We start from the raw sequence: 22,521 nt of genomic DNA, 5'->3' as shown, positions 1-22,521 counted from the left end.
TTCAGCATTTAACACCATAATTCCCTCCAGGCTCGATAAGAAGCTCAGAGACCTCTGCATTGACCCTACCTTATGTAGCTGGATTCTGGACTTCCTGTCAGATCACCAGCAGGTGGTAAGAGTGGGCTCCTTCACCTCTGCCCCTCTGACCCTCAACACAGAAGCCCCTCAGGGCTGTGTACTAAGCCCCTTACTTTACTTTCTGTATACCCATGACTGTGTTGCCACCCACAGCTCGAATCTGCTAATTAAATTTGCAGATGATACCGTATTCAAATAATCTCAAAATAATAACAAGGCAGCCTACAGAGAATAAGTCATCACCCTGACACAGTGGTGTCAAAAAAACAACTTCTTCCTCAATGTCGCAAAAATAAAGGAGCTGGTTGTGGTCTACAGGAGGAATGGAGACACCCTATTGACATCAATCGATCTGGGTTTCAGAGGGTGAACAGCTTTAAGTTCCTTGGCATACACATTACCATAGAACCTCATGTGGTCTGTACGCACCAGCTGTGTGGTGAAAAACGCACAACAGTGCCTCTTTCACCTTAGGTGGTTGAAGAAGTTTGGGATGGGTCCCCAACTCCTAAGAACTTTCTACAGGGGCACAACTGAGAGCATCCTAACTGGCTGCATCACTCCCTGGTATGGGAACTGTACTTCCCTCAATCGCAGGACTCTGTAGAGAGTGGTACCGTCAGCACAGTGTATATATAGATGTGAACTTCCCACTATTCAGAACAGTTACAAAGACAGGTGTGTAAAAAGGGCTCAAAGGATCATTGGGGACCTGAGTCACCCCGATCACAGACTGTCCCAGCTGCTACCATCTGGGAATAAAAAGCATAAAAGCCAAGACAAACAGCCTCCGGGACAGCTTCTTCCACCAGGCCATCAGACTGATAAATTCATGCTGATACAACTGTATTCCTGTGTTATATTGACTACCCTGTTGTACATATTTATTATAAATTACTATAATTGCATATTGCACATTTGAACGGAGATGTAACAGAAAGATTTTTACTCCTCGTGCATATGAAGGATGTAAGTAATAAAGACAATTCAATTCAATGTGGGGGCACTTTGAAATAATATCTTTGAATTATGACCAAAAGTAGGAAGTGAGAGTGGTTTTCTTTGACCATAAGATAGATCACTGAGACCAATCATCATGTTTCAACCAAACTTTCTGCTGAGAAAAGCTAACTTAGAGACTAAAACTTGAAACTTTCCAGGTCTGTGGGTATCATCCCATACTGAACAGTATTTTCAATCACAATTCTGCTGCTATCAGGAGCAACAGACATGAACGCAAATCCTTTGAAAAGAAAGACTTGCCTGTGATTGGTCTTAGTCTCCTCAGAACAGATGAAGGTCTTCTCATGTCTGCAAGGAATTTATACAAATCTTCATCACTAAGACGATCTCCCTCCTAGATGTGAGGTACAAGAACAGCAAAGAAAGTAGTGAAAAATATCTGGTCAATTATGGATAAATTACATCAGACAGTTTGAACTCCTGTTGTGTACAATGTTAAACTATTTCAGGTTACCTGTTTGAAGAAGTTTGTGACCGTCAGCGTAGCTGGTCTGAAGCTTGAAAGGTTGCATGAGTCATCACCTGATGTCACTCGTTCAAGAGAGCGTCTCCCGACAAGACCAGAATTTCTTCTTTCTGACCAAGAACCCTTCCGCTCTATCAGGAAATTATGTCACACTAGTTAAGAAAATAGTCAATGTCACAGAAAGCCCCATGTCCTCACATATTAATCAAAATCCCACTTAAGCTGCCATTCCAAACTTATGTTTCCCTGCAATGTTACTACTCAGGAGCATTCATCTCCTTTAAAATATTACTGTAGTCTACAGTGAAGAAAAAGAAGAAGAAAGCCCTTAACTCCAAGTGGAGTCATCAGGGCGCCATCGTGATGGCGTTTTTTTTAAGCAGGCCGAGTTTTTACGAGGCCGAGTTACTAGCTTGATGCACAACCCAGCACGGATGGAAAGCGTGCAAGGGAGCCGGCTAGATTTGAACTTGGGAGCCTTCGTTCCAAAGTCTGGAGCTGATACCACTACGCCAACAGTCGGCGTATTTTACAGTGATACACACAAAATGCTAGAAGAGCCAAGCAGGTCAGGCTGCATCAATGGAAAAGAATAAAAAGTCAATAAAAGAGGTCCAAACCATAAGGGATAATATCTAGGAAAGAAAAGCCATTTGGCTCAACTGATCCTGATAGTACCTCCTTAAATTTCATTCGTTTAAGAAGGAAAATTCAAAATGTAAGCATCCTTTCCCTTTTAAAATCCATGCTGATTATTCTTTACTATAATTTTTCATTCTGATTTTCTTATATTTTCTTTTTTTTCTAGCAATGGCATTAAGCTGACAGGTCTATCATACCCTGGGCCTGTTTAAAAAAAAAACCTTTATAAAAAATACATACATTAACCATCTGGGTGACCCTAAGCTTTTAACAAGTTATTATAATTGAATTGGATACTCTAAAAGCAGCTTAACCAGACCACCATATGACTGTAATAAAATATTGAGGAATTAAGTCAAATAGTTCAATTATAAAATTCTTCTTCCTTTCTCTTTTTCTCTTCTAAGTGTTGATTTATGTACTCTAACATGGAGGAACAAATTGAATTGATTTTTGGTGGAAATGTACCACAAGCCCACAGAGGCAAGTAAGTCCTTGACTTGGGTCCATTGCCAGATCCCAATGTGCTGAATGATAAATACCTTTTGAAGACAGTAGTAAACTTCTTTTTAATGCTAGGAACCCCACAAAACACCCAGTATATTTAAAAAGGAATGCAACACTCTTGACTGAATCATTATTTCACCCTGGAAGAGCAGTAAAGGAGGCAGACATTGTATGTATCATGAGAAACTGGCACAAGAAGGGGAGTAGCTAGTGGAGGTGGATGAGAAGGTGAAGGAGCTGATGAATGGGAATGGGAAAGGGAGATATGACTGTTCCTGCAATCTCATTGAAGGTGGCAGAAGTTGCAGGGATGGTCCATCGATTGTGGAGGCACAATATGGGATCCCTGTTCTGCATTTGCAGGGCTTTCATAATCAAGGCCTCAATGAAAAGGCCTACAAGATAAATATGTTCAGCTACACCTCATTGGGTCCAAAACAGTTGTGAGGGATGGGGGGGGGGGGGGCGCGAGGGGAAGTAGGGAGAGGGGACACAATTTTTTCTGTACCAGCAGAGGAGTGCAAAATGAGCAGTGAAATTTATAATTTCTCTCGCACACCCCTCTTTAAGTTAAATCAACATTATAACTACTTGTCACAACCTTATTAGTTACTCATATATGCAAACATGAGGAAATCTGCAGATGCTGGAAATTCAAGCAACACACACAAAATGCTGGTGGAGCACAGCAGGCCAGGCAGCATCTATAGGAAGAAGTACAGCTGACGTTTTGTGCTGAGACCCTTTGGTCTCGGCCTGAAACATCGACTGTACTTTTTCCTATAGATGCTGCCTGGCCTGCTGTGTTCCACTAACATTTTGGGTGGTTACCTACGAAACAGGGAGAGGATTTTTCCCTTTAACATATAATCTGCTTCCTGTTGGTAGTCATATAAATAAATGCAAACACCAAAAGGAAAAGTGAAGTAAAATGAGATTGTTTGCTTCATGACACCCACATCTCTGGGACACAATCTCAACTCTTAACTCAAATGGAAGATATGAAATGAAGCTCATCTTGTCTGTTTCAATCCAGTGTATGGTTGACATGATTCCAAATGCTGAATTAAATCTGACGTAACAAGTGGGAAATACAGAAACATACAATGCTGAACTATTAGCACTCAATTGAACTTGGAGCTTAACTCCAAGCAGCTTACTCCTTTTGCTGAATATGCTATGTCAGCCACGAGTGAATAATATCCCTGATGCTAGTTGAGTGAAATGATTATATTCCCAAAACATCCCTCAATTTAAGAAGCAATGAGCAATAAACCAATTAAGATACATAAACAGAAATGTGGACATTAGTGTTACCAGTTCATAAGAAAATTCACTTAAGAGCACATCACCTCCTGCTCCTATCTCTGAGTCTGTGCTGTCGCGCTCCAGGCTTCCTGCACTGTTAACAATGTTCATTAGATGTATGGCAGTCCAAGCAAAAGGCATACGGTATTTCCCCAGTCTATGACAGAACAACTCTGCTTGGCTCTTTAGCTTCTCCAACTTTTCTTTGTTCTGTAAAAAAGGTAAATTTAAAAGTGTGCAATTTATAACAAAAACTCTGATACTGAAACTCTCTATATAGATGAAATCATCTAGTCCCACACCATTTTTCATCTTGTGAGTTGGACATCCAGCATTGACAGACTCCCTTCATGTGTCACACCATCAATACCATATGTGCTCTTGTTTAAAGTTAAAGAAAATTTTAATTACAGTTCAGGAATTATTCATTATTTTTACGCTGGAATCATTGTTTGGTGAATATTAAAGTCTAAAATTCCCAAAATACTTCAGAAAGGTTGTTACTTTTGCTGTTTCAGACTCTTTGAAGATCATATAGGGTTCTGCACATTCACCAATATCCCCTTGTTGCAAAACTTTCTCCAACTGAAAAACAAAGAAAAACATTATTTCTAACCATGGGCAACCTGTTCTTCTCAGTTGTAAATACAGGCTAGTAGTTTCATAATTTACATTAGACAACAAGAAATCACTCTAGTCAACCCAACCTGATACTCAATGCCAACTCTGATACTCTGAGTATATGTACTACTATCAACAGAGATAAACTACGTATTTCACAGAGAAATTACTTAAAAGGCACATAGGATCCACGAAGACAGTAGAATGGATTCAAATTTGCTTAGCCAAGAAAATGGATAGAGGTGGTGAAGGGATGTTAATATGATGAGCGGTCTGTGACCTATGGTGCATTCCATGAAGATCAGGACTGATGTATATGATATATGGTCAAAATGTAAGTGAATCTTACAAAAATTGGCAGAGTTGTGGATAGTGAAGGTCGTCTCAAGATTCAGCAAGATACAGACCATTTGGAAACGGGGGACAGACGAGTTTAATCTAGATAAGTATGAAGTGTGCTTTGGGAGGTCAAGTGTAAGAGGAAAGTAAACGGTAAATGGCAGGACCCTTTGAAGCACTGATGTACCAAGGGATCTTGGTCCATAGCTCCCTGAAAATAGCAACACACCTAGGTAGGATGAAAGAGCAGGTGCATGTTGTACTTTCTCTCATCGGTCAAGGTGTTCAGTATAAAATATGGGAAGTTCTGTTGTAGCTATACAAAACTTCGGTTGGGTCACATTAGATAACCGTATGCAGTTCTAGATGTCACATTACCATTGGATGTAGCAACATAATAAGGCAATGTGATTATGGGTGATTTATTATCCATCTCAACATCATTCTCCTGCCTTCTCCCTGTAATCTCAGACACCCTTACTAACCAAGAACCAATCAACCTCCGCTTTAAATACACCCAATGACTTGGCCTCCACAGCTATCTGTGGAAATGAATTCCAGATTCACCACTCTCTGGATAAAAAAATTCCTCCTCATCTGTCTTCAAAAGGGATGTCCTTGTATTCTGAGGCTGTGCCCTCTGGTCATAGACTACTTCACTATTAGAAACATCTTCTCTATGTCCGCTTTATCTAGACTTTTCAATATTCAATGGGTCCAATGAGATTCCACCTCTCCCCCATTCTTCTAAACTTCAGTGTGTAAAGACACAGGGTCATCAAATACTCTTCATACATTAACCTTTTCATTCACACAATCATTCTCATGAAGCTCCTCTGGACCCTCTCAAATACTAGCACATCCTTTCTGTTACAGGAAGGACGTGGAGCCTTCGGAGAAAGTGCACAAAAGGTTCATCAGGAATTGGTGAGTGGTAGCTTTGAGAAAAGGTTGGACAAACTTGGATTGTGTTCTCTGGAGTGTTAGAGTCCGACAGCAGCATACAAAATTACAAAAGGCGCAGTTAGGTTAGAAAGTCAGAGTCTTTGTCCCAGGGTAGAAAACCCAAATAAAAAAAGAATAGCTTTAATGTGAGGGGGGTAAAGTCTAAAGCAGATTTTATGAGTTAAGTTTTGATTTTATATTAATGGTGGTAGGTGCTGTGGGAGGTGGAGGAAAAAGATATGAGGATAATGTTTAAGAGACACATGAACATGAACAAGCAGGGAATCAAACATGTACACTGACTTTTTGCAGGTAGATGGGATTATTTAGATTGGCATGGCCACCACAAACAAGTTGGGCCATACTGTTCTAGGTTTCAAGTTCTCAAATGGAAATGAACCTAATATTATCAAAAGATTTTACTCAGAGATTGGTGGGTGGATGGAATGCACTGCCAGCGACAGTGGTAGAGGCAGAAACAATGGGGTCTTTTAAGAAACTCTTAGATAGGTACATGGAGTTTAGAAAAATAGAGGGCTATAAAGCGAGAGGGTCATTCTAGGCAGTTTCTAGAGTAGGTTACATGGTCGGCGTAACATTGTGGGCCAAAGGGCCTGTAATGTGCTGTAGATTTCTATGATTCTATGAAGTTAACGAAGCACCTTGAAAGATGTTAAGGGCTTGGAAGGTATTTCACAGAGTATTTTACACAGGATGAATATGATCTCCAGAATGGATTCTGAGAGGGAGGCAGTCATTGAGTAGTTAAGAGGGGTTATTATTAGAGCATCCTCAGACAATGATCTTCATGTTAGTATTATTGTCACAAAGGGAAGAGTTTGAAATTAATTGTGCAGAACAAGTTGTCTGTATGATAATTTGGTCTATTCACTCCAGTATTCAGCAAGTGACATGGCCATCCGGGCACGTATTTCGGGGAAGGGAGCAGAGGGAAGTACCAGAGTTTGAAAATGTTAGAAGTGCTTAAATAAATGTAAGTAGTAGTAGTTCGTGTTTCTCCCTCCCCTCCTGACTTTCGAGTAACATCTGTCGTAAAGTCCAATCCATCCCCCGTCGCCAGGGCCCACCACCATATCATCAGTCTCTGGTTGCACACAAGAAGCCAAATAAAAGGAAAATTTACCATGTCGCCTTAACACAACATCAGAGAGCTAGAGAAAGGAAAAAATATTTAAAACAAATATTTCTTACCTTTATAACTAAAAAAACATCTTGACATGGATAAGTGATTGAAAAGATTGCTGATCGGGCCAATGTTGAAATAGCTGCAGGAGGAACATGAGGTCGTAACATGCCTTTAATTTGTTCAGAATTCAAATCAAAGAAGAAGTTTTCAGAAATCTGTGGCATAAAGAAAGTAATTGTTACAAATAAGAAAATGAAAATTCAGATTTTTCAAAATATTTGCATAATATTCAATCAATGGAGCTACAATACATACATGAGCTCTACACTACCCTCTAGAGGTATACACTTGGAACTTCAGTTAATAGGGAACATCACACATTAAGTTGAGAAGACAATTAAAGTTATTCGTTTAAATGTAACAGCACAACTACTTGGAAAAATAAGAGAATCTTGTGCCCTTAAAGTGACCATCAGTTACAACAATCAAAGATTCTTTGGTCATTTATAAATAAGTTGGATGTATGGTAGATCTTTGAACAAGTTCACCCTCAGAGAAATATTCCTAATGCAACCTTATGGCAAATTTTCACTTGTATATTGACCACCAGTGTCCAAGCATAATCAGCAACAGAAACAGGAGATTGCTACTGACCTCCATACACCAGTTTTGTTCATATCACTTACTATCTTCATATAACAATCTCTAATTTAAAATTAACTAAGGGCTCAGCATCAATTGGCATTTGCAGAGGGGTCGCTATTCTACGGGCTAGCAATTTTCCCAGAAGATCTCAAGACTCTTGCAATTCAAAAACTGCGTAAGGATCTGTCACTTGCTGAAATGCAGGTTGATCACTCCATTGCTTTTAACCAGATTATTTTTTGCCATGCACAAGATAGTTTACTATCCTTTTATATTTTTTTTGGTATCTAAGCATCACAGGCCAGGGACGACAACAACTGCCACCCTGAATGTTCCTAAGAAGCTGGTGCTGAGCTTTCTTGACCCAATGTTCTCCATTTGTTGAACGTAGTATTTATTGGGAGGAAGTTTCAGAACTTAACATGAGAGGTGAAGGACCAGCAATATACTGCCAGATCAGAATAATACATGACCTGGAGAGGATCTGCAAATGATGGTGCTCCCATTCACCTATTACCTTTGATTTTCACTGTGGTAGAAGTCACAGTTTTGGGAGGTGGTGCTGGATTAGCATGTATGAATAAACCGCAATTCATTTTACAGATGGCACACATTACAGCAACTGTGCACTAGTGGTGGAAAGAGAGTATGCAGTGTGGATTAGGAAACTCACAACACAGTAGCATAGTGGTCAGCACAACGCTTTGCAGTACAAGTGACAGGGTTCAATTCCCGTCGCTGTATGTAAGGAGTTTATAGGTTCTCCCCGTGACTATGTGGGCTTTCTCTCACAGCCCAAAGACATACCAGTTGGTAGGTTAGTTGGACATTGTAAAATTGTCCCATGATTAGGGAGTGTGATTAGGTGAGTTGCTCGGCGGTGTGGCTCAAAGGGCCTACTCCACATTGTACCTCAATAAATTTATGGCATAGTCCATAAGAAGCTGAGCAATGCAGTGCAGGGGATCCCACATATGAATGCAAATTTGGGCAGAGATAGTGAGGAGAACAGGGATAAAGAGGACAAAATTCTATTTGACTCTCTGCTCCCATCCTTGTCTAGTACAAATGTAAATATGTGAACTGGTTCCTGTTTATATTTAACAGAACGCAAGGTTCGTTAACTTGCAACATTCTTTGTTTGTTAACCCTTAGAACAGCCCGTAGGGTATGTACTGGGGTGGGATTATCAGCACTGTTGAGTTTTATACCATTAAAATTCAAAATGTCTTTAGGGTAAAAAAGGAACAAAATATTAAGAATGGCAAAGTAATATCTCACAGTACCAACCTTTTTCTTTTCTCTGACATCATACAAGGCCAAGCTTGCAAAAATTGGCTCAATTTCAATTTCAAATCTGCAAAGACAAGCATTTTGTTTTAAAGTTGCATGGACATACCTTCCAAATTGCATAGAGAGCGAGCAGCTAGCCTTTTGAGTCTACTCTACCAATTCATGAATAATTCATTACCTCAAACCACATTCCTGTTTTCCCACCATATCCATTGTTTCCTTTTGTACCCTAAAATTTATCTTTCTCTTTCTTGAATACATTCATCAACTTGGTCTCCACCCTATTCTATGATAGATAATCACTCATATCAGATCTCCATCATGTTGAATAAAGAAATTTCTCCATACCCATACTGCAGCCTTAAAAATCTTTCTTTTGTCCCAAGATGGTAACCCTGATTCTAGACATCATTAGTCAGCAACCATCCTCCACCTGCACTCCACAGCACCCCCATGCCAGCCAAAATTAGCTTCAATGAGATCCCTTCTCATCCTGAATACAGGCCAGTTGAAGTGTCTTCTCCCTCAGACACTAACAACACCCTTCCCCCCTAGATCCCATCTCTCATCCGTGCCAGGTCTTCATTATTCCCTCTGGCCTTTTTCACTGAGGCAGAACTCTCTGTCCTCAGTAAAGGCTTCACCTTTGCCTCTGTGCCCACACCTCACTGAGTTCTGCACCCACCATGACGCTGAGCTTTTCTTCCACTGCCTCTGTCTCTGAACTGACTTCTTAGACAAGAACTCTCCACCCTGCACCAATGACCCCTTTTCCTGTCTTCAGCCCTCCTCCTCTTCTAGGACATTAGACCCTGATCTTCTAATCAGGGTCCCTGGACCTTTTCAGTGCCAACTGCCAACGGGACATCAACCATCTTGACTTTAACACTCATCTCTACAATTCCAACCTCACTCCTTCTGAACCCTCTGCTCTCCACTCTCTCCACATTAATCCTAACCTATCAAAGCTGCAGATGGGGGGGGGGGGGGGTGCTTTAGTAGTCTGGCATACTGACCTCATACACCTTCTCTTACTTACGCCCTGTCCTCTGTAAGAAGCACCAGGCCATTGTCATCCACACCATTACTGACCTTATTAGCTCTGGGGATCTCCCATCCACCACTCATATGTTCCTGCACTCCATACCTCCTGCTTCTAACTCTTATCCAAGATCCACAAACCCACCTGCCCAGGTAGACCCATTGTTTCAGCTTGTTCCTGCCCCACTGAAATTATATCTGCATATCTTAACTTTGTTTTAACCCCCCCCCCCCCCCAGTTCAGTCCCTTCCTACTTACATCCTACATCCGTGGCACTTCACACACCTTGTATCTTTTCAAGTTCCCTGTCCCCCATCATCTTATTTTTACTATGGATGTCCAGTCCCTATACACCTCCATCCCCCAGCAGAAAGGCCTCAAAGCTCTCCGTTTCTTTCTGAACACCAGACCCAATCAGTTCCCCTCCACTATCACTCTCCTCTGCCTAGTGCAATTTGTCCTTGCTCTAAATAATTTCTCCGTTGGCTCCTCCCACTTCCTTCATACAAAAGGTGTAGCCACGGGCACTCGCATGGGTCCCAGCTATGCTTGCCTTTTTGTCAGCTATGTAGAACCGTCTCTGTTCCAAGCCTACATTGGTGGCCCATCCTGCACTTTTCCTACGCCATACTGACCACTGCATTATTACTGCTTCCTGCACCCATGCACAACCCGTTGACTTCATCACTTTGCCTCCAACTTCCACCTTGCCCTCAAATTTACCTGGTCCAATTCCAACACCTCCCTCCCCTTTTTCGATCTGTCTGTCTCCATCTCTGGAGACAGCTTATCTATAAACGTCTCATAAACCACAGGATTCTCACAGCTACCTGGACTATACTTCTTTCCACCCTGTTACTTGTAAAAATGCCATCCCCTTCTCATTTTCACCACATCTGGTCTCAGGATAAGGCCTTTTATTCCAGAACGAAGGAGAAGTCCTCCTTCATCAAAGAAAGGGGCTTCCCTTCCTCCACCATCCATGATGCTCTCAACCACATCTCTTCCATTTCACGCACGTCTACTCTCACCCCATTCTCCCACCACCCAACCAGGGATAGGGTTCTTCTTGTCCACACCTACCATCCCACCAACCTCTGTGTCCAGCACATAATTCTCTGCAACTTCCACCATCTCCAACGGGATCCCACAACCAAATGTATCTTTCTCTCTCACCCCCCACCCCCCCACTTTCTGCTTTCCACAGGGATCACTCCCTACATGACTCCTTTGCCCATTTGTCTGTCCCCACTGATCTCCCTCCTGGCACTTTCCCTTGCAAGCAGAACAAGTGCAGCACCTGCCCTGACACCTCCTCCCTCACTACCATTCAAGGCCCAAACAGTCTTTCCAGGTGAGGAGACACTTCACCCGTGAGTCTTTTGGGGTTTTATACTGTGTCCAGTGCTCCCAGTGTGGCCTCTTGTATATCGGTGAGACCCAACATAGTCTGGGAGACTGCTTCGCTGAGCACCTACACTCCGTCCACCTGAAAAAGTGGGATCTCTCAGTGGCCACCCATTTCAATTCCGTTTTCCATTCCCATTCCAATATGTCTATCCATGGCCTCCTCTACTGTTGCAATGAGGCCACACTCGGGTTGGAGGAGTGACAGCTTATATTCCGTCTGGGTAGCCTCCAACCTGATGGCATGAACATTAATTTCAGGTAATGCCACCCCCCCCTTCACCATTCCCCATCTCCCTTCCTCACCTTATGTCCTTGCCCGCCCATCGCCTCCCTCTGGTGCTCCTCTCCCTTTTTCATTCTTGCACGGCCTTCTGTCTTCTCCTATTAGATTACCCCCTCACCAGCCCTGTGTCTCTTTCACCAATCAATTTCCCAGCTCTTTACTTCACCCCTCCCCATCCCGGTTTCACCTATCACCTTGTGGTTCTCACTCCCCTCCCCCCTCCTTTTAGCTCTACTCCTCGTCTTTTTTTTCCTCCAGTTCTGCTGAAGGGTCTTGGCCCAAAACATCAGCTGTACTCTTTTCCATAGATGCTGCCTGGCCTGCTGAGTACCTCCAGCATTTTGTGTGTGTTGCTCGAATTTCCAGCATCTGCAGATTTTCTCTTGTTTGTGAAGCAGTCTCTTCCTGTACATACCACACCATTTTAGGAATCAGGCTGGTGAACCTCCACTGCATTCCCTCTGATGGCAGGTAAGCGGATTCCAGCTACTTGGGCCATTGGTTAATCAGGGCAGCCACTTATTTGGACAAAAACTAATTGAGAAAATGGCTGGAATTCCCCCTTGTTTATTTGGGACAATATGCCACTTAACTGGAACAGGAGACTACTGCCAAACATTCCAACTAGCATCAGTTGCGTACACTTGTATGGTCGTTAGGTACTACACCATGCTTAGAGCAAACAGTTTTTTTTTAAATAGCGTTAGTTGTGTTTCTTCCTCTTCGTCAGCACATCAACTGCACAGGGGCATAGGCCACCAACAGTGGCTCACCAGGGTCCCGAGACCTGGGCTGATCAGCCTCATGGCTTCCGCTTTCACCAGGCAACTTCGTACATCTTTTAGATGAAGGTCTTTCCCTGCCCAGGGATGAGGACTTCAGTGCTTCTGTAGCGGACTGGGGTTGCTAGCGCCACGTCCAGCCCTCCTCCTTTCACAGCCGGGCTTGGGACCGTCCATGGCAGAGTTCAGTTGCATGTGTTTGTGTTCAAAAAGCAGCGACTTTTGTCACTGATAAGTGGAGAGAAATTAGCATTAACACAATTAGAACTGTTTTGCTCATTGCAGTTTCAAACATTCAGGCTTAGAGATGCCAGAAATGGCCGGGAGTGAAAATGAATCAATCTCACTACTTTAACAAGTTAGGAACTATGAAGAGTTTGACGGTTTCAACATTCATCTTGGATGTTACAATGAAAATGAAGATTTGGAGAATGCAATCACCAAAACCATTGAATGAAGGCAATGTCTGCGCCAACTCTGTTTGTTTGCAGTCAATCAAAAGACAGCATACACCGGATAAATTCCTTCATAGATAACTATTTGGAAAAACTGCAGTTTTTTTTTACTGTAGTAGTATTGGTAGTATTTTAATTTGTTCTGTATTTCATTTAAATACATAACTTGTTACTCAAATAATAATTTGTTTTTTTGTTTATACCTTTTTAATTATTTCTTGAAAGTTTGGCTAATTGGGACAACCACTTTATTGGGCCAAAATGCATTGGTCCCGATATTTCCCGATTAACTGGAAACCATTGTTTATCCTTTTTTAGGCAAGGAATCCAAAACCGCAGACAGTACTCCACGTGGGTTTCCTCCAGGTGTTCCAGTTTCTTTCCACATTCCAACGTCGTACGGGTTAGCATTACTAAGTTGTGGGCACGCTATGTTGGAACCAGAAGTATGATCACACTTGTGCCCACCAGTTTCTCAGACTGTGTTTGTTGTTGATGCAATCAACACATCACAGTGTGTGATTCAATGTTTTCATGTGCATGTGACAGACAAGTTAATCTTACTTTTGTAGCTTCCTTGCCCCATCCAGTTTTCTGTCATCAGTAAACATAAGAATATCACATTCCATTTGGGCAGTATACAACACTCCAGACTCAATGCTGAGTTCTACAACCTCAGGTTTGTCCACTTTTTGATGAATCAGTTCTACCATAAGTCATCCATCAATAATGTTGCTTCAGTTCTTCGCTGGGGATTTTGTATAGTCCCATGTTTGTGCAGATTTTGGGATCTGTTGTTTGTATTCTCTCTACCTAAATGTTCTGTTCACAGCTTCTGTACTTCTTCGTCCATGTTCTCTCCAAGTTCTCTTATTAAGCTAACAACTGGATGACTTCAGCTATAGCTTATCACCATGGAAACCCCAGCTCACCCTGTCAGAGGCTCCCTTTATTCATCTATCCCTCCTCCGCCCTCTGTACAACATAAAACTTGCTTGCTTTCTCCCTTTCCTGGTTCCAGCACAGCTTGATTTGTGAATGTTTCCACATTATAATCAACTCAGGTAGAAGTACTGATCCCTTCCTTAGCAACCCCAACAACGTCCCAAGTATTCCCATTCTCTGTTCTTATCAGTCAATTTTCAAACCATGTTTGTATATCATCCCAATTCTATGACCTTTAATTTGTACACTAACCTATTATGTGGGATTGTATCAAAGGCCTTTTACAAATTCACATAAACCATATCCACTTTTTCTAACATTTATCTATTCAACCAGATACATTCTAGCTCCAGCAGATTTGTCAAAGGTAATTTCCCTTTCATAATTCTACGTTGGCTTAGTCTAATCACCACGATATTTTCTGAGTTTCCTTTTATTACATCTTTAGTAATAGCATTTTCCTGCTTTTGATGTTAGGCCAATCTATATTTTTGCTCTTCCACCTTTCTGAAATTCTCTGTTAAATTTTCACATTATTCAATCTGCAAAATAATTTCACAATTCACAATTTATTTTTTAAAACAAAAACCCTCGATTTACAACCTCACTTTATTACTGCAATTTTTGGTATACCAAATGAGGATGGTAATCAGTTTTCTCCTTCAATCAGACGAATGATTGCTTTTGTAACATTAATGGCCAAAAGGTCTATATTACAAAATTGGAAAGAAGTAAATCCTCCTACCATGTCTCAGTGGCTTTTTCAAACTATTTCTTATCTGAGTTTGGAAAAAATTAGAAGCACTATTTTTGACTCATCAATTAAATTTGAAGAAACTTGGGGACCGTTCATTCGACATTTTCATATGAATTAATTTGGCCTCTTCCAGACCTTCTCTCTGCTTATTCATGTTCAGGTATGGAGTTCCGGAGTTCTTTGACACTATCATATACTTATAAACTGTTATTATTGCCCTTGTTAGTTTTAGTTTAGTGTTTGTTTCATATATATATTTTCTTTCACACATTTTTAATTTTTTTTTCTTTTTCTTTTGATGATTATTTTTGTTTTTTTTCATATATAATTATATAGACTCGATTGATTAATGTATTTTTTTTGTTGATGTTTAATAGGATATTATTATCCTATTATCAATGTAATTTCAAGTCTATTGTATTCATAACCTATTCATTATTATGTTATGTTTTTTTTATATTTATATGAAACTCAATAAAAAGATTGAAAAAGAAAGAAAGAAATCAAAAACCCACGTACTTCAAAGATAAGCATTTCACAAGGAGCCTTTGACCAAAGTGCTCCCGGGGAACTTCAGGGACTGTGTGTCTTTCTATTGGTTCATCCTGTAATCAGTTTGAAACAAAGCAGAGAAATTACTTCATTGTTAGTCAAGGCAACTTTCATAAACATTTATTGCTGGCCATTGTCTCTCAAGAAAAGGAAACAAAATGTCTGACAAGTTTTTCAGAAAAGCCACAGTCATCATTGGGCCATTCTAGAGACCTTCTCCAATAAGTAATGAGATATTGCACTAAACAAAGAGATAAGTAGCTCACATAAGGACAAGGCAGTTGTTGAAATGCTTCATTTAGATAGGCTCTTCCTTTTCAGGAAGTGAAATCAGACAGATCTCATGTTTCTAAGACCTGCCAATCAGTTATGCCAGAAAGAGTGATCACAGTATGATTAAATTTCTTATACAAATGCAAGTGCAATAGTTTGATCTGAAACCAGTGTATTCTACATAATTAAGGGAGACTATAATGGGATGAGGGAGGAGCTAGGAACTCAGGCTATATAGTGGGACAACTGAGGAACAGTGGAAACTTACGAAGGATTTTTCACAATGCTCACCAAAAGTATATTTGGTTAAGGCAAGGAAAGCAAGTGTGGTGAGAAGCAGCTGTGGATAACCACAGAAACAAATGACAGCATCCAACTATAAGCTCACACATACAAAGTCACTTGGAGTAGTAAAGTTCTCTGAACCCTGGGCACGTCCTGGTAGATTGGAAGACAGTGAATGTCACTGCTCTGTTTAAAAATTGATGGAGGCAAAAGGGTAACGTAAGATGCAGGAAACTACAGGCCAGTTAGCTTAAAGTTTGTTTGGGAATATGCTTGAAGCTATCATTCAGGAAGAAATAGCAAGACATTTATAAGTGGTTCCATCAGGCACTGCCAGGTATCTTGCTATTTCTTCCTTAATGACAGCTTCAAGCATGGATTCATGAAGGGCAGGTCCTTACTGGAATTCTTTGAGGTATTAATGAGCACAGTGGAGAGATGGGAATAGGCCAATGTGGTATACTTTGATTCCCAGAAGGCATTCAAGAAGGTGCCACAAAAAAGAACTTAGCCAGAAGATAATGGTTCATGGAGTTTGGGGCAATGTGAGGAATAGTTTGGCCAGATAAAGGAGGGTGGTGGTGGAGGGGAACTGTTTGGTTCTTTTATTGAGAAAGAAGTGGCGAGCTTTAAAACCTTCTTGGTGGGGGATAGAACTGTATAGACACTGGACATCCATGGTGAAAATGAGGTGGTCAGGGCCAGGGAATTGAAAATTAGTGAGGAGATTGAAGGCATGAGAAGTGCCGCAGATGTTGGTGGGAAGAGACTGAATCAAGAGGAAAAGAATGGGGTCGAGGCATGAGGACAGGAGTTTAGTGGGGCAAGAGCAGGCAGAGACAATGGGCCTACCAGAGAGTCAGTTCTGTGGATCTTGGGTTGGAGGTAGAAGTGAGCAGTGTGTGGTAAGGAAACCATGAGTTTTGTAGCAGTGGGAGGGAGTTCTCCAGAGTTGATGAGGTCAGTGAGATGTCAGACATAATTTTCTGATGGTCTGGTGTGGGTCATCTTCAAGGGATAGATATCAGGAGGTGACTAAAAGTTGCTGCCTGGCCTCAGGAAGGCAGAGATGAGTCCACCATGCTACAACAGCGCCCACTTTGTCTGCAGGTTCAATGGTAGGGTTGGGATTGATGCCGAGAGGGTCGAGGGCAGTGTGTTCAGAAGGGGTAAGGTTCGAGGAAGAGAGAAAGAGGAAAGTGATTATTGCACTCTGTGAGGATGAGGCCTTAGGAAGGATGAGCCACTGAACAATGGCACCATGGTTCAGAGAGTCATTCAAGAGAGGGGAAAGAAGTGAAATGTTGTGCTACGATGAGGCCACTCTCAGAGTGGAGGAACACCATCTCATATTCCATCAGGGTACCTTCCAACCCAATGGCACGAAGACTTATTTCTCCTTCCAGTAAACAAATTCCACCCTCTCATTCCTTATTCTGACCTTTTTCTTCTTCTCACTTGCCTATTACTTCCCCCTGGGTCCCATCCTCCTTTCCTTTCTCCTATGGTGCACTCTCCTCTCCTATCAGGTTCTTTATTCTCCAGCCTTGACCTTCGCCACCCACCTGGCTTCACATGTCACCTTCCAGCTAGCATCTTTCCCACCCTCCCACCTTTTTATTACGGCATCTTCCCCTTCCTTCTCAGTCCTGAAGACGGGTCTCTGCCCGAAACGTCGACCATTTATTCTTCTGAGTTCCTCCAGGATTTTGTCTGTGTTGCTTTGGATTTCCAGCATCTGCAGACTTTTTCATGTTTGTGAAGAGAAATGTAGTTGTAATTGGGAATCTGGATTCTCTGTCGCATTGATCGAGGGTCTCAAAGGCTATGTTGGCTAGCTAGTGCCTGGGTTCACGTCATCTCATTGGCCCCACAAAGAAAATTGGAGTGGGAGGGGAAGGATCCAGTTGTTGTGGTCAAGTTGGTTGCCGGTGACTAGTGGTGTTCTGCAGGGGAAAGTGTTGGGATCAGTTCTTTTCATGTTATACGTCGATAATCTGGATGACACGCTGATCAGCTTTGTGACCAAGTTTGTGGATGATACAAAGACAGGTGGAAGGGCGGGTAGTGTTGAGAAAGCAGAGTCTGCAGAAGGACTTGGACAGATTAGGAGAACGGGCAAAGAGGCGGATGGAATACAGTGTTAGGAAGTGTATGGCCTTAAACTTTGGGAGAAGGAATAAAAACACACACTATTTTCTAAACATGGAGCAAATTCAGAAATAAGAGGTACAAAGGGACTTGAGAAGCCTGGTGCAGGAGTCCCTAAAGGTTAACTTGCAGGTTGAATTGGTGGCAAGGAAGGCAAACGCAATGTTAGCATTCATTTTGAAAGGACTAGAATATAAAAGCAAGGATGTAATGTTAAAGGTTTATAAGGCATTGATCAGACCATATTTGGGGTATTGGGAGCAGTTTTGAGCACCATATCTAAGAAAGGACATGCTGACATTGAATGAAAGGATTAACATATGAGGAGCATTTATGGGTGCTGTGTCTGTACTCACTGGAATCTAGAATAAGTCCTATTGAAACCTATTGAATATTGAAAGGCCAAGACAGAGTGGACATGGAGAGGATGCATCCAGTAGTGGAAGAGAATAGGACCAGAGGGCACAGCCTCAGAGTAGAAGGACGTCCCTTTAGAATAGAGGTAAGAAATTTCTTCTTGAATTAAATTGCCAAAGCTGGCTGCAGAGGCTGCCACTGGGTATATTTAAAGTGGAGGTTGATAGGTTCTTGACTAATAGGGCAACAAATGTTGAAATAAGATCCAGTGCTTTCCCTGCATGTATAACGAATAAATTCTTCTCAGGATTCCAGCCAGGTACAACTATAACCAATGTTTCTATGACAACCTCTGCTTCATCTTCAGGGATGATGCCTGGGCACGTCTAGTCCAGTGGTATTTATGCCCTTGTAGTCCATCCCTCCTGATTGGTTAGCCCTCACCCACTTTGTTTACAATCAAATTCCACTTTTTACTTCGTCTTTGTTAAAGTTCTTTTCCTCTACTTTTATTTCAATAGCTTCCTTTACCAGGTGGTTCCAAAAGCCATTGGCATGGCACAGTATTTTTGTGCTGAAGTCAACCTGATGGCCATTGTGAATGCAGTGTTCTGCTACCATCGATTTATATGGGTAACCCAAACAGATACACATCCTGGGCTCCTCCGATGCAGGTTTCTACCATGTGTCCCATCTGGCTGATATACACTGCTCCGCTTTCACAGGAAATCCTGTAAACACCTACCGATCTGAGTTCCAGGTCACCTTTGACCTTATAAACTGTAACCTGAGCTTCCTTATGAGTTTCAGAACGGTGTTAATCCAATATTTCTTCAGGATTCTGGCAATCCTTCCAGGAAATATATGGAAGACAGGCGGTAGCGATGGGCTCCTCCTCGTTGTTAGGTTTCCTGATTTTTCTGTCAGTGATTTGTTTCACCTTGTAGCCATTCTGTAGGAACGTCGTGTGTAATTGTCTGATTTCCTCGAGGAGACTCTGGGTCCAAAAAAAGTTTTCACATGGTTAGTCAAAGTAGAAAGAACCACTCTACATTGGGAGGCATGATGGTGGCTGTTATTATTGAGATATAAGTCCATATGAATGGGTTTCCAATAAACTGCATGTCCGAGGCTACTGTCCAGTTTCCATCAAATGAGAATGTCCTGGAATTGGAGGCAACCATTCTTCTCCATCTCTACTGTAAATTGAATGTTTGGATGTATACTGTTCAGATGGTCATGGAACTGTTGGGAGTGCCTGGAGTCCACGAGGTCACATGAATAAGTATCTGAAGAAGAAGTTGGGGTGCAAGGGCGATGAACTCAGAATCCTCTCCTCAAAGTCCTTCATGCAGAAATTGGCAACAGCCAGTAACAAGGACAATCCCATGGCCAATCCGTCCATTTGTTCATGGTAGTTCCCCTTGTAGAGGAAGTATTCCAATGTAAGGATGTATTCAAAAAGGTCAATGGTATCAAATCTTGACTTCAAGAGGGCCAAGCTGCCCTTAATGAGAACTCTCGTAAACAGAGACACCATGTTGAAACTGACCACTAATATCCTCCAGGTTCAGCTGGATGTTGGTTATCATTTTAATGGAATCTGTCAAATGTTACCGGGAGAAGGCAGGAGAATAATGGAGGAGCAGACTCGATCACCCAAATGGCTCAATGCCCTTTGGTCTTACAGAAAGCTGTTTCCACTGGTCAGTGAAATGAGAACTGGGGAGATAGCCTCAAAGTTTGGGGATGAGAAATTGCTTTTCCCCGTGAATAGAGAATCCATGGAATTCTCTGCCAAGGAAACAATAGAGGCTACCTCATTAAATATACTTAAGACATACAGAGATTTTTGCACAGCAGTGGAATTAAGGGTTATGGGGAAAAGACAGGTAGGTGGAGCAGAGGCCACAGCCATGATCTTATTGAACGGTGGAGCAGGCTCCATGGGCCAAATAGTCTACAGCTGCTCCTACGTCTTATGTCCTTATGTGGTGGACCTACCTATATGGACATGGGACAAGGATGGATTGATCAATGACACCCTTCAGCCTGATCTATACTGAGCTGGTTCATGCATGAAAATCAGAATCTGAACAGTGGGCTATTGAAATTTGTGAACTGTAGTCGACTGAGTCATCTTCAAAAAATAGGGAAGAAAATCACAGAAGTTAGGACGGAAGTAGGAGGGCAAGTCAGTTGTTGGAATAAAAAAATGCAGTTTCTGGCCAAGTGGTGAAAGGGCTGGGAGAAGCTCAATTCTTGCTTCTGTATTTTTTGGAGAATAAGGAAATGAAAGCAATTAGTAGAACCCAAGGAACCGATAATAGGAGGAAAAACCATAGTCATTCAAAATGAAAGTCTTCTTATGACTGGTTACAAATTAACTGCCCACACTAACTGCCGGAAAACAGCACCAAATCCAGAATTTTTGTTTTGTTTTTGCAGGAAAAGTAATACAGCCACAAATTAAGCTCTGGAAAGCATATCTTCAGCTAGCTGAGGAGTGTGGCAGAAAATTATATGAAACAAAATGGGAAGGGGTGTATTTGCTTAAAGTGGTCAACTTGTACAGAAATTGTTCATTTGTAACAACGGTTCAGTAGATCATATAAAATATTTAAGTTTTCTAAGAATTTTCTTTAATTTTGTACTTATGATATTGAAGAACATTAGCTCTGGACAATGAAACACTTCCCAATACAGCTGTCAGCATCCAGATGAAGTATAGCAATGGCAAGCACAGTACATCAGATGTAAAGCAAACTCAGAGGATTACCTCCTGCTGTCAAGGTTGTATCAAGATAACTTTAATTTCTCTCATCTGCAACTGTGTTGTTTTTGAATAAAGTTGCAATTAATATCATTCAATAGCAACCATAGCTCAAAGCCACCCATTCTGCAACAATGTAAAGAACATGAAACACTATTTTCCAACCTCATCTGGTGCTGGATAAAGTGCAAATAGTTCCTTATGTCGATTTCCCTTCCTCTGTTCTTCATTTTGTTGGTCTATTTCTTCAATAGGGAATCGATCTAGTAGATTTGGAAGGACAGCATCAGGAAGCGAATTCTTGAGATCAAAAATACTGCAGGCCCAGCTACCTCTAGGAGTATCGTCTATGGATACAGAACGCCGTTTCAAATCATCCTGCAATTAGAGACCTTTTTGTTAACTTCCATGCTCCAACTTTTCGCACTATAATAAAAGTAAATTTAGTGTCCATTTCATTGCTGTGTGGTTGATACCACATTTGTTTCCAAATTGACTACAAGTCATTGTGAATACATTTGTAAAACTTGAAATATTCAAGAGGTACCATATACCTAATAGTATTTATATATATAAAATCTAATTTTGAGTTGAATTCAGCCTGTGCTTAATTCTTGGAACTAGTTACTCTACATGACTCTTTGATTAAACAGAAAGATTTGAATTTACCTAGTACCTTTCACAATATCAGGATGTCACAAAATACTGCAACCAATTAAGTGCTTTTGCTACTGCTGGATGAAGGAAACATGATATTCAATTTGTCTACACCAAACTTCCAGAAACAACAATGCAATAAAAACCAGATGCACCATTTTATTGATTTCTATGCTTTATGACATTAACTCGTAACTAACTCACCCCAACTCGTGGCCTGGTGGGCAAGGCATCAGACTAGTAACCTGAAGGTCACTGGTTTGAGCCTCAGTTGAGGCAGCGTGTTTGTGTCCTTGAGCAAGGCACTTAAAAACACATTGCTCTGCGACGTCACCGGTGCCAAGCTGCTTAGGTCCTAGTGCCCTTCCCTTGGACAACATCGGTGGCGTAGGGAGGGGAAGGCCTGCAGCTTGGGCAACTGCCGGTCTCCCATACAACACTGCCCAGGACTGCACCCTAGAAACTCCAGGCGCAGATCCATGGTCTCTTGAGACCGACGGATGCCACCACAACTCACCCTGGGTAATGTGTTTGCTATTGTTTTGTAAGTACATTCAATGAAGTGCTTCACCTGTTCATCCTGGTAACTGTTGGGGTCTGGCATTTCATCTGATTCAAAGATCTGCTTTGGCAAACCTTTTTGCCTTTCCTTCTGTTTGTCAAGTGTGTTGGGATTAAATCCTGTGCTGAGTTTGTGATACCTGTTTTAACGAATGTTTAAAAATTACATTACAATTAAAGCTCGTTAAACCAGTAGAAAGAAATTTACTGAAAATATACTA

At 41.5% G+C, this 22,521-nt stretch overlaps 2 protein-coding genes across 5 annotated transcripts in view; one reads left to right on the top strand and one right to left on the bottom strand.

Annotated features, from left to right (window-relative positions):
• usp1 (ubiquitin specific peptidase 1) overlaps window positions 1-22,521 on the top strand; it is a 217,108-nt gene that overhangs the window by 167,661 nt on the left and 26,926 nt on the right. The gene's annotated exons all lie outside the window — the stretch shown is intronic.
• Window positions 1-22,521, bottom strand: part of dock7 (dedicator of cytokinesis 7) — a 182,299-nt gene that overhangs the window by 137,968 nt on the left and 21,810 nt on the right. For all 4 annotated transcript variants that reach the window (XM_059984429.1, XM_059984426.1, XM_059984427.1 and 1 more), the window contains exons 5-13: window positions 22,311-22,440; window positions 21,248-21,460; window positions 15,211-15,296; window positions 9,015-9,081; window positions 7,145-7,294; window positions 4,532-4,612; window positions 4,072-4,237; window positions 1,559-1,701; window positions 1,345-1,438 (exon numbers count right to left, since the gene is read on the bottom strand). In XM_059984429.1, coding sequence (XP_059840412.1) covers window positions 1,345-1,438; window positions 1,559-1,701; window positions 4,072-4,237; window positions 4,532-4,612; window positions 7,145-7,294; window positions 9,015-9,081; window positions 15,211-15,296; window positions 21,248-21,460; window positions 22,311-22,440 — 1,130 coding nt within the window. The remainder of the gene's footprint in view (window positions 1-1,344; window positions 1,439-1,558; window positions 1,702-4,071; window positions 4,238-4,531; window positions 4,613-7,144; window positions 7,295-9,014; window positions 9,082-15,210; window positions 15,297-21,247; window positions 21,461-22,310; window positions 22,441-22,521) is intronic.

Source organism: Hypanus sabinus, chromosome 11 (genome assembly GCF_030144855.1).
Source record: "Hypanus sabinus isolate sHypSab1 chromosome 11, sHypSab1.hap1, whole genome shotgun sequence".
NCBI classification, from domain to species: Eukaryota; Metazoa; Chordata; class Chondrichthyes; order Myliobatiformes; family Dasyatidae; genus Hypanus; species Hypanus sabinus.
Note: the sequence above shows the minus strand (reverse complement) of the source record. Positions and strands in the feature narration are given on the sequence as shown.